The 13229-nt window shown below is 43.9% G+C and overlaps 1 protein-coding gene across 1 annotated transcript in view; it reads right to left on the bottom strand.

Annotated features, from left to right (window-relative positions):
* ELP3 (elongator acetyltransferase complex subunit 3) overlaps nucleotides 1-13229 on the bottom strand; it is a 175546-nt gene that overhangs the window by 62498 nt on the left and 99819 nt on the right. Inside the window, exon 10 of the mRNA XM_074991456.1 lies at nucleotides 6709-6902. Coding sequence (XP_074847557.1) covers nucleotides 6709-6902 — 194 coding nt within the window. The remainder of the gene's footprint in view (nucleotides 1-6708; nucleotides 6903-13229) is intronic.

Below are 13229 nucleotides of genomic sequence, written 5' to 3' on the forward strand. Positions count from 1 at the left end.
GGTGGTGACTTGGGACAGGGACTTGGATGGAGGGAGGAATGGAGGGGCTGAGATGCCAGAGGCTCCCTGCTTGCTGCAGCCCCAAATCAGTCAAAACTACTGCCTGCTCCACATGGTTCTCTGCTCCAGAGGCTGAAGGGAGGGGGAGGCTTCACACAGTGCTCCCGCCCCCAGTAAAATATCTGAGCCTCTATTGGCCAGAAACCCTAAACCAGCCAATGAGAGCTGAGAGACTTTTGCTAGGGTGGGGGGGGGTGGGTCAATGCACAAAGCCTCCTTCTCCCCCTGGGGGCCTGGAGAAGAGAGCTGCATCTCCATGCTGCTTTAAGCACCTTCCTGCTCTGTGCCGGAGTGTCCCACTGGGGCGGTCCACGGCCTGGATCCAGTGGTGCGGTGGGCCAGATGCAGCCCACAGGCCATATCTTGCCCACTCCTGGTTTTAAAACTTCTCTACAAACTTTATAATTGTAAGTGCCAGCAATCTAATTCCACTTCAGGCTAGGTGGAGCCCAGCCTCCCTGGACAGACTTCCCCTTGCCCAAAAGATTTCCCAGTTCCTAATAAGACTAAACCCCTCTCCTCTACCCAACTGTCTCAGCCACGTATTAAGACCCTGCAGTTTTGCCTGTTGAGTTGGCCTTGTGCGTGGAACTAGACGCCTTTCAGAGAATGATACCTTGGACGTTCCAGCCTTCATTCTCTTCTCTAGCAGCCTAATCTTGGCCTCTGAAACCTTTTGCCTATCCTCCACTATGCCACTGGTACCTACGTGTGCCATGACCACATACTCCTCCTCAGCACTACACAAGTCTATCTAGCTGTCTTGAGAGATCCACAGCCTTCATACCAGGCAAGTCATGATACAGTTCTCCTGGTCACAACCAACTCAGCTATATAGGTTTCTGATGACTGAATCCCTCATAACTATTACCTGTCTCTTCCTAATAACTGGAGTTCCCTTCTCTGGGCAGGTATCTTCAACTGAGAGGACACTATGAGATTATCTAGAAGATGAGTCCCAACTATGGGATCGTTCCCCTCTGCTCTAGTTGGGTGTTCTCCTTCCCTGAGACTTGCATCCTCAACAACAGATGGGCTGTCTGACTGGCAGTGGGACTGTTCTACTGTGCTCCATGAAGTCTCATCTATGTACCTTTCTGTCTCTCTTAGCTCCTTCGGTTCAGGAACTCTGGTCCCCAGAGCCCATACACTGTTTCTGAGGGCCAGGAACAATATACATTGAATGCACACCTAAGGTAGGTAATCCTGCATGCTGCAAGGATGCAATCAACTGGGTAGCCCCCATTCTGTTGCTGGGATTCTCTCCGCACTCTCTTTTTACTCCAGATGCTCGTTTCTTCCTTCATGTTTTGTTTTTAGCAGAGAGTGGTTTTGGTTTTAAGTTTAAAGAATGTTAAATGTTACTAACCCCCCTCACTTTCCCCTTTTAAACTCACTTGTAAAACTCCTGTTAGCCACTCCTGTTTGCTAGCTCTTCTGGTCACATAGGAGCAGGCTTCTTTAAGATCTGGCCTTCCTGAGGACCCCCACCTCCAAGTGAAGTGTTGGACTCTGAAGGGCTTAGGGATCAAAACCAGGTTGAAAAGCTCTCATACTGACCAAGCATGCTGTTAGGCTCAGCACGGTTCCCCAAACAGACAGACCACACTATTTTCTTCAGTCAAACCGCCAGCATTACCTCCAACATAAACACCCCCCAATTAAGCCTTTTAAAGAGAACAGAAAGATAAGCCTGAATTACCAAAACCCACTAACTTTCTGAGTTTACTTTAGAGAAACAAGAGTTATAAAAACAACAGTGACCCATGACCCACTGTCAAAATGTACAAAAGTTTCATCTCAAAATCTCGTTTTAACAGGTGAGATTTTAAGACTTGCTCCTCACCTGCACAATTATTCAGTAAACAGAATGAAGCACAAAACAGCATTCAAGAAAAGAATCACACGCACACAAAGAGAGAACAGGATGATTCAGGGAGTTGGTAACGTTAGTTTAATCCATTTTAGATGAATGGTGATTAGACGTCAGTACCGTCTGACAGCTATTTGGTGACGTATGCGAAATGTATTAACGCATATCAATCAAGTTCCTTAAGGATATGTTGGAAAAGCCACCATTCACAGTCACCAGTCTAAGCGCAGATCCTGAGGTCTGAATGAGCCATGGAGACTCAGTCTTACAGGTGGGTTAAGTAAGCAAAAGTAGAAGTACACTTGCAGAACAGAAGGGAAGGGAAAGTTTGCACTGCTGCTGCACATGCTATGCTACTGAGGATGTCAAGCTCCAGGGCTCTTGTTCCACTCCAGTACCAAACTCGCTCTAAACACATTTGGTAACATTCTTACCAACACTAGGACTTTGCACCAGAAGCCTTGTGAATGATATTTCCTGGCTTTATTGTGTTTGTGATACACCAGACCGCTTTGTAAAGCAGAAGGGGCTCTGACTATTTCCTCACTTCTTTCTCCCTCACACACCAGAAACAAGGCAAATGAAACTAGCTAACCCGTTAATTCTTTTACCTGACTTCTTGGAGTAAATAAGGCTTCATACAGCCAGGATAACAGACTCCAAACAGCTTCACTTAGAGGTAATGAGCATCTCCTATTGAGTCTAAAGGCCATGGCAGAGGAGAACAGCATTTTCATCTGGCCAAGTCAGAGCCAAGGCAATCAACTCTCCGAGTGCCTCTTTCTTCCAGTTACAGAACAGCGCTAAAGGGCCAGATAGCTGTGTACTTCCCAACAGGAACACAAATAAAATGGACTGTTATCGTCTGGCCCTAGGTCTACCGCAGGGGTCGCCCAAACACAGCTCATGAGCCTCAACATGGCTCTTTTACTGTTAAAGTGAGACTTGAAGAGCCACCTATGCCCCCATTCTCCACCCACCCGACTAGGGCAAGGAGGAAGAGAGAGTTTGTGGCGTCTGTCCTACAGTAGGGTGGTGAGGTTGTGGGTTTCTGACAGATGTCAACTGAAAGTGTGATGAGTCCACAATTTGAAGTTCAGACCCCCCCAACAGCTTGAGTCCCCCTCACTCCCCCGTGTCAGCAGCCCTTCCCAGATATCAGCATCACGTGGACAGGCAGCGGCAAATAGCTGGGAACTGTGGGGGGTTGGGGGCCTGCTGCTTTCTCTCCCCAGGGAGAGGAAGCAGCATCAGCTGCTCACAGCCATAGCTCTCAGACTGCCAACTCCAGCAGCTGTTGTGCGGGGAGGGCACCCATCGGCACCATGTGACCAAATGGGGCCAGCAAACCCTAGCAAAAATCAGGGGCTGGGGGTCTGAATGTGACCCCCTGTGCTCCTCCCATGCATCATCTCTGCTTCTGCCCAGTGGAGAGGGGGCTTCCTTTTAGCGCTTGAGTCCCTGCAGCTGCACCTCCTGCAGGCCTCAAGCCCCTTGGACCTGAAGCCCTGCACCCCGACACTTGTGTCTCCCACTGGCCCCAGACTCCTGGCACAGGTGCCTCCCGTGGGGCTGAAGCCCCATGCCCCAGAATATGAACTTCTGAAGATTGTCACATGCACTTCAGAGGGCCAGCAAGTTTGGCCACTCCTGTCTGTAACAAAAACCCAAAGTGAAGACTTTGCTGCTTTTGAAACTCTGATGTGCTAAATGAAACACTGCAAAGAAATAAAAAATAAGCTTAACAGCAATGCACATCTGATCACCTCATCTGCATATCTGAAATACATAACACAGTCTCAATCATCACATTAACATACAGAAAATTAGCTAATAGGTCTCCCCATCCTTCCTTCAACGAAAATTAGAACAAAATATTCATTAATACTTACATAGGATCATAGGACTGGAAGGAACATCCAGGATCATAAGGTTCAGCCCCCAGCTATGACAGGCAAACTTCTGACATAATCTCATTCACAAATTTATAAAGCTCTGTCTCCAAAAGAATTTGAAAATTTGCCTCTACCACTCCTCTAAGGTGCTTTGGGATGCTCAAGTAAAAGCTGCTCTAAGTGACAGTCACAAAGCTTTCAGTGATCCTTTTCCAACCTCACTTAGCTATGTAAGCTCCTATGTAACGATCAGAAATGCAACATCTGGGCTCTTCCCATAACTGTAGCACGTGTACCAAGATATAATCTCTTTCCACCAGTCAATAGTACATGGATTTATTTTGTACTTTCCCCTCTCCTTTTAAATACAGTGCTACAAAGGGACGTTTTGTTCAAAGATGTAGGCTTTGGTTTTTGTCCAGAAAGTGCTGCAACTCATGACCATCTTTATTTCTTTTGGAAGTGATTTCCAGATTCACGGGCCAGCCACAGAGAAAATGGTCTCCTACCCATGAGGGTCACTTTGGGAGGTTGACAGTTCAATTGTATTCAGATGGAACAATGATCCAGAAGTCCTGCTTCTACATCCACAGAGGACCTTGAAGTTGAGGGATGAAATCTTGCTGATGGTGCAATATTTTCCAGGAAGCCAGTGCACTGAGCAGAGCACTGAGGGGGTAATGAAACTCACCACACCTGACAGATGGCCTGCTATGCTGTCAAGCAGCTAGCTTCATGGTGGGCAGTTTCATTCTTGGGCGTACAACTTTGCAATAAGAAAGCCTAGAGGTCACAAATGGGTGACTCACCATGTCAGAGTCATCAGAAGTGGGTGAGGTCTTATTACAGAAAAGGATTTTTCATGGTCATGGCTTTATGGCATTCAGAAGTGAAAAGTCCAGTGGAAAACTCAGCAGACATCCTATGAAGGAGACCTCCTCTTTCCAGGATTCAGTTTCAGCTTCAGAAAAGCCAGCAGCATGGATTCAGAACAGCCAGCAGGGATTTGTAACGAACAAATCACATCAAACCAATATGATAGCTTTCTCTGATAGGATAACGAGCCTCGTGGATAGGGGAGAAGTGGTAGATGTGGTATACAAAGACTTTAGTAAAGCATTTGATACGTCTTGCATGATACTCTTATAAAAAAGCTATGCAATACAATTTAGATGAGGCTAGTATAAGGTGGGTGTATAACTGGCCAGATAACCATACTCAGAGAGTAGTTCTTAATGGTTCTGAATCCTGCTGGAAAAGTATAACATGTGGGGTTCTGCAGGGGTCTGTTCTAGGACTGGTTCTGTTCTATATCTTCATCAATGATTTAGATATTGGCATAGAAAGTAGGCTTATTATGTCTGCAGATGATACCAAGCTGGGAGGGGTTGCAACTGCTTTGGAGGACAGGGTCATAATTCAAAATGATCTGGATAAATTGGAGAAATGGTCTGAGGTAAACAGGATGAAGTTTAATAAGGACAAATGCAAAGTGCTCCACTTGGGAAGGAACAATCAGTTTCACACATACAGAGTGGGGAGAGACTGTCTAGGAATGACGACAGCAGAAAGACATCTAGGGGTTATAGTGGACCACAAGCTAAATATGAGTCAACAGTGTGATGCTGCTGCAAAAAAAGCAAACATGATTCTGGGATGCATTAACAGGTGTATTGTGAACAAGACATGAGAAGTCATTCTTCCGCTCTACTGTGCACTGGTTAGGCCTCAGCTGGAGTATTGTGTCCAGTTCTGGGCACTGCAGTTCAAGAAAGACATGAAGAAATTAGAGAGGGTCCAGAAAAGAATGACAAGAATGATTAAAGGTCTAGAGAATGTGACCTATGAAGAAAGGCTGAAAGAACTGGGCTTGTTTAGTTTGGAAAAGATAAGATTGAGGGGTGACATGATAGCGGTTTTCAGGTATCTAAAAGGGTGGCATAAGGAGGAGGGAGAAAACATGTTCTTTTTGGCCTCTGAGGATAGAACAAGAGGCAACTAACTTAAACTGCAGCAGGGGAGGTTTAGGTTGGACATCAGGAAAAAGTTCCTAACTGTCAGGGTGGTCAAACAGTGGAATAAAGTGCCAAGGGAGGTTGTGGAATTTCCATCACTGCAGATATTTAAGAACAGGTTAGATAGATGTCTATCAGGGATGGTTTACACAGTCCTTGGTCCTGCCATTAGGGCAGGGGGCTGGACTCGATGGCCTCTCGAGGTCCCTTCCAGTCCTCACATTCTATGATTCTTCCCTTTCACACACACTGCTCATTTCTGCTAGGCCCCTGGAGAGGGGAAAGGCTGGGTGCCCTTTGCATGTTACTGCCTTTTCCCTCCATTCTGCTCAATAATCTCCCTGAGTGACATCACACAGACATAGAAGATGGGAGAGAGGATACATCCCCAAGGACAACAGAGCTGGAAGAGCAGATACCAATCAATTCTCTGGACAGTGTGAAAAGAATAAATGGAGCTACCTCAGCATGATTTTTTTAATTCCTATGATATGATATCCCTGAGGAGAGACAACAGGATCCATGAGGTGAAAGTATCAACTGCTGCACAGATTCATTAATAAGAGTATGGATACACAGGTCTTATCTACAGCTAAGAGATCATCCATCAATGCTATTTGTTCCATATCATCATGGCCCGAGGCTCATTTGGGAGGTTTCTGGAAAACGGGCAATGCACAAATGAGCTGGAGATGCAAATCTCATGCCCCACATTATTCTATTTAAGCTGGTGATTGACAGAAATTTTAATAAAAGTTAGTGCAGTAATGATTAAGGCAGACAAAAATAAATATTGTGGTTAAGATCCGACTACAATCAAAGTAACAGTTTATGCAGTCAAGACAAACCCACCAAGAAAAATTACCTCTGAACACGATATACTCGTGTCCATGGGGGTACAAGAGCCAGAATTCTAGACACCAAATCCACTAAGGTGCTTGGAGAGTAACTCTTGTATCTCCCAGTCTTCCAGAGCTCATATAGGCCAGTGCCACGGATCACTAAAGTTGGGTAGAGTTTCATGCCATCAGGGCGAAAAGCAGGATTTTCAAAAAATTCCTGTAAAGACAGAATACAAAGGCAAATCACTAACCAAAGCACTAGCTTCAGTATTGTGTGCAATTAGCACACACCTCATTTCACATGCCCTTGCTTTATGTGCATGTCCCTTTAGTAATATCAATAAGAAAAAACTACGTGGATGGAAACCAGGGGAATATGGCAACCCTACACGTAGGCCAAAGTAAACAAAATGTCTAGTGGGCCATACACAGCACCCCAACGGTCGCAGGTTGTCCCACTGGTCTAAAGGCTTAGTCTTAAATTTAGAGGATTACACATTTTTATAAAAGATCACTGCAGAGAACTCTACACAAGGCAAGGATGCACACTTCAGTATGAAGTCAATAAATACCTCAACCTTATTACTCATTGTAAAAGAACTGTGCTCAGATTCATAGCAATACTAAAGAATGTGCTTATCATCCAGAGACTATTCAATGTACCCAGGAACAGTAATTAAAGCAGAAAAACAAAACAATAAAAAAAAAAACAAACCAAGACCTGGATGCTGAGCAATACTGATAAAGTGGAACAAACAGCATCTACTACTCACTTATCCACGTTTAAATCACAGTACAGATCTCTGAAGTGAAAACTTCCAAACTTTTATCGTCATTGGAAACCAATAGGTACATACAGCTTGCAGAATATGTGATTTTTCCCCAAATAAATTTTCAGTAACCAAAACTAAAGGTCATTAACCATAACCTAACCATAAGCTAAAAGACTGATTAGGAGCACTGCTTCAATTATCTCACGTTTTCCTGAGTGCTGTGAAGGCTCTGATCACTGTAATACCACATAATCATTAATGGATTTTGATCTGACACCCCTACCTATAAAATAGGAAAATGTTACTCCCTTTTTAACGATGAGCAGAATGGAAGTGACTTATCCAAGGTCACACAAGTAGTCTGTGGATGAGCTGGGAACAGAACGTAAATCACGCAAGCCTCATTTCAATTCAGAAAAAACAAGACCATCCATTCCACTATCTAATACACCATCCTTCCTTGATGGTAGACCACTGAATTACAAAATGTATTAACCAAGGAATACTGATACGCAGCCAGAGATCATGTTGTTAGAAAACTGTAAATATACTGTGTTAATTAAATATATGAATTAAATGTTAGAGAAAAATATATTATATGAAGCTATAACAGATATTTTAATATGCCTGCCAACACGGCATTTAACAACTGAGCTGAAAGTTTCAGGATTGTGTAAACAATGTGTTTGTGTGTTTCATTTATTTAAAAAAAAAAAAAAATTAGACCCAGGGGGGTTTACACCATAGAACAGAAGACAGAAGTAGACAGATAAAAGTAAATTTTAACAGAATAAGAAAAAAAAAAGGTATTAGTATAAGTTAGTTATTATGACTTATGAAGTTATTATGACAGATGAGGTAATCAAGTAAACTGAGTCTGTGCATAGTTATAGAATAAGGGATAAAATAGAGGTGACTGATCATAGGTAAGTAGAGAAGACAAAGAGGATGAACACAGTGTTCTGGGCAAGACACATCATTCTTCTGCTCTACTTTGCACTGATTAGGCCTCAACTGGAGTACTATGTCCAGTTCTGGGCACTATACTTCAAGAAAGATGTGGAGAAATTGGAGAAGGTTCAGAGAAGAGCAACAAGAATGATTAAAGGTCCAGAGAACATGAGCTAATGGGAGGGGGAATAAAAAAATCACAAAAAGTTTTAACGCATATGAGGTTGATGGAAGTGGGGGGGTGCATTTACCACAAAATATGAATTTACTGATTTTTTTTTTTTATTTAGCAGCTCAGCTTTAACCTTCACAACAGTTAATAAAATTCTTAAACCTTCCAATAGAATATAAACCTTATATTTCAGAGCTAGCAATGGCTAGCTCAAAGCTGATTTGGTATTACCTGGAATTTTAGACTTTATAACTAGTTACAGTTTGGCGGGGGAAGGTTTTGTTCTGTTTTTTAAATCTATTCTGCTGAGGCCTTCTGAAGCAAAAGAGTCATTTACCGAAGAAGGCTCACTCAATCCCCAGTTCAGCAGAAACTTTCTTATCCCAAACTCTCCAGAAACCAAATTTTCAATATGACCACCCCCCAGCATGTCACCTTCTAAAAATTAAATGATGTTAAGATGTCATTTCAGCAGCATCATGAAAAATGAAAGAATATTTTGCATACATATACATAGCAGCAATTTTCATAATCATATAGCACTTTACAAACAGAGCCACAAAACATCCCAGCAAGTCAGCTAAACGACACTGGACACGTTTTTTGAATAAGCAACCTGAGGCACAGAAAGATAAAATGTCTCACCCAATGCCATGTACAAATCAATGGCTGGGCCAGGGACAAAATTCAGCAGCCCTGATATTCAGAGGCAGTTCAAATGCACTCCATGTGTAAAGAAAGTCGTCAGAACACGATGAATGAGTAACAATCTAGCACTAGATGACAGTGCTCTGAAGAGGCTGAACAGGCAAAAGAATAGCATAAGCATGAACAGAAAAAATAAAAATATCATGATCCTTTGGCTGGAAATTCAGAGACTTAAATCCGAAGAGGATGGAGTAATATGACCCAAGTAGCACAAAAATAAGTGACATACTGCAGTAAGGAAGTACTACAAACTTCCACAATGAGATACAGAAAATACATACAACATACATGCATACAACAAATCAACCATTCAATCAGTTCTTTGTGCTGCTACAGAAAAAATTCCTTTCTCTAATATGGTTCAACATTAATATTCATGGCAATGTTTGAACGGATGTCAAAAGACTGTGTCATTCCCCAATCAGAATACTAAGGAACCCCCTAATGCATCTTATACATTAAATACAAATACATGAATGTACTATTACGGTTGAGAAATCAAGCATTCAAAGACCAGGTCAAAAGCTAGGGTTTCTAACACAGCACTAGCTTTGATATCTTGCACCTCTCATATTTTTATAGCCCTAGAATTAAATAACAATCATGTATTTCCCATTCATGTTACTTAACACACAGCAGAGAATGCAGCTGTTCAGATAAAGGCAATTTTTTTGCATTTTTAAAAATTATTTTTGACGTGTTCCTCGATTTCTTGTTATTTCAGTAAAAAAGGAAACAAAAAATATTCCTTCTTGTTTCCTCCCTTCCTAACCCGACTCTTTCAGTGTGGAAAAGTACAAAAAAAAAAAAGAGAGGGGAAACTAACACCTCATTTTTTCCATCACAAACCAGAAAATGTTGCACAAATACTCAGTTTAGAAAGACGTTTTAACTGAGAAGTATTTTCGAGTGAAAAATTATTACTGCATCTACCATGAAATATACAAGACCTGCAATATCCTGCACCACCCCTTCCCGAAACCCCACCCATACACCCCCCTTGTCATATACCCCCTGCACCGCCCCTCCCCCAATGTCCCACCCCCTGCACCAGCTTCCCCCCCACACACAAAACCCTGCCTGCCACACTTGTGCCTGTTCCCTCCCTCCCCCATGCCATGGTCCAGCTGATATATGAACCCTACTCTGTTCTGGCAGGCAGCCAGGCCACACAGCAAATCCCAGCTGTGAAATGCTGGGCCCAGTGGCGTGGCCAGACCTGTGCCTTGGCTGGGCAGAGTTCATGTGGAAGGAGGACTGGAGTGGAGGGGCTCAGTCCCAGACACATTGAAGTCATGGGGGAATATAGGGTTCCCTTGGATATCTGGCACCCCAAAGAGGCTCCTTCGAGGTGCGCGTGGCTCCTGCGACCCTGGGACACCCTGTAATGGGACACTGCAAAAACCCAGCCAGGCTGCATACAGACCAAGCAGATGGCAACCCCATCAATGCCTAGTCCTGATCCCCATCCCTCGAGATCCAGCCAGCTGCAGTCACAGGAGGAATTCAGAGTTGGGGAGAGGCATGTTTTCAGAGTTGCTGTCTCTGGAGGTTTCCAGTGTGGCTGAGAAGCCAGTGAATACGAGATAATCCTGGGTGCTAACGGGCTCCGGAACCCAGTGGAGAAAGGCAGAGAGAGAACAAAGGGATGGATGTCAAAACTACCCATATTCCCGCTACTGGGTCTGAGCCGCTCGGTGACCGAGCACTGGAACAAACTCTGAAGGGAAGAAAAGGTTCCACCATCTCCACATAGCTTCCAACTAGGACAGGAGACACAATTTAAGCACTGGGGAAGCGACTATCTACGATGGAGTACTCCAGAAGCAGATCTAGGGGTCCCAGTAGATCACATGCTGAGTATGAGTCAAAAGAGTGACACTGTGATGATGTGGGAAAGACTGAGGTACTCAATGCTTTTTTTGCCTCAGTCTTCACAGCTCCCAGACTACAGCACTAGGCAATGCAGTATGGGAAGGAGGTGGGCAGCACTCATTGGGGAATAACAGGTTAAGAGCTATTTAGAAAAGCTAAACACGCACAAATACATGAGTCCAGATTTAATGCATTCAAGGATACTGAGGGAATAGGCAGATCTCATTGCAGAGCCTTTGGCTATTATCTTTGGAACCTCATGGAGACTGGGAGAGGTCCCAGATGACTGGAAAAAGGCAAATGTAGTGCCCATCTTTAAAAAAGGAAAGAAGAACAACCCTGTTAACTACGGACCAGTCAGCTTCACCTCAGCCCCAGAAAAATCATAGAGAGGATCTGCAAGGAATCCATTCTGAAGCACTTGGAAGAGGGGAAAGTGATCAAGAGTAGTCAATATCCAGTAGTAGCAGCAGATGAAGAGCAAGTCATGCCTGACCAATCTGAGTAGCTTATATGATGAGGCAGCTGGCTCTGTGGACATGGAGAAGTCAATGGATGTGCTATACCTTGACTTTAGTAAAGCTTTTGATAGTGTCTCCCATAACATTCTTGCCCATAAATTAAGGAAGTATGGGTTGGATACATGGACTGTAAGATGGACAGAATGCTGGTTAGATGGTCAGGCCCAACAGATAGTGATCAGTTGCTCGAAGTCTGGTTGGAGGTTGGTTTCAAGTGGAGTGCCAAAGGAACGGTTCTAGGGCTAGTATTGTTCAACATGTTTATTAATAACCTGGATGAGGGGATGGGTTGCACCCCCAGCATATTTACAGATGACACTAAGCGAAGGGGACAGGCAGATACGTTGGAGAGTAGGGAAAGAATCCAGAGTGACCAGATAAATTGGAGGATTGGGCCAAAAGAAATCTGATGAGGTTCAACAAGGACAAGTGTAGAGACCTGCACTTGGGATGCAAGAATCCAAAGCATTGTTATAGGCTGGGGACTGACTGGCTGAGTGGCAACACAGCAGGAAAGGACTTGGGGATTATGGTGGATGAGATGCTGGATGTGAGTCAACTGTGTGCCCTTGTAGCCAAGGCTAACGGCATACTGGGGTGCATTTGGAGAAGCATTTCCAGCAGATCTAGATAAGTTATTATTCCCCTCTACTCGGCACTGGTTGAGGCCACATCTGGAGTACTATGTCCAGTTCTGGGCCCCCCCGGTATAGAAAGCTTGTGGATGCATTAAAGCAGGTTCAGCGGAGAGCAATGAAAATGATTAGGGGGCTGGAGCACATGACCTGTGAGCAGAGGCTGACGGATTTGGGCTTATTTAGTTTGCAGAAGAGAAGAGTGAGGTGCGATTTCACAGCAGCCTTCAATTTCCTAAAGAAGGGCTCTAAAGAGGACAGAGAGAGGCTGTTCTCAGTAGTGACAGATGACAGAACAAGTAGCAATGCTCTGAAGTTACAGATGGAGAGGTGTAGGTTGGACATTAGGAAAAACTATTTCACCAGGAGGGTGCTGAAGCACTGTAATGCTTTACCTAGAGAGACGGTGAAAACTCCATTCCTAGAGGTTTTTAAGTCCCAGCTTGATAAAGTCCTGGCTGGGATGATTTAGTTAGGTTTGATTCTGCTTTAGGCAGAGGTCTGGACTTGATGACCTCCTGAGGTCCCTTCCAGATCTAGGATTCTATGACTGTTGCAAAAAAGCAAACCTGATTCTGGGATGCATTAACAGACGTGTTGTGAGCAAGACCCAAGAAGTTATTTTTCTGCTCTATTCTGCCCAATTACGCCTCCACTGGAGTACTGTGTCCAGTTCTGGGCACCACATTTCAGAAAAGACGTGAAGAAATTGGAGAAGCTCCACAGAAGAGCACCAAGAATGAATAAAGGTTTAGAAAATACGAGCTATGAGAGAAGACTGAAAGAGCTACGTTTGTTTAGTTTGGAAACGAGAAGACTGAGAGGGGACATGACAGCAGCTTTCAGGTACCTAAAAGGGTTTTAACAAGGAAGAGGGAGAAAAATTGTTTTCTTTAATCACTGAGGATA

The sequence above is a fragment of the Carettochelys insculpta genome, chromosome 3 (genome assembly GCF_033958435.1).
Source record: "Carettochelys insculpta isolate YL-2023 chromosome 3, ASM3395843v1, whole genome shotgun sequence".
NCBI lineage: Eukaryota > Metazoa > Chordata > Testudines > Carettochelyidae > Carettochelys > Carettochelys insculpta.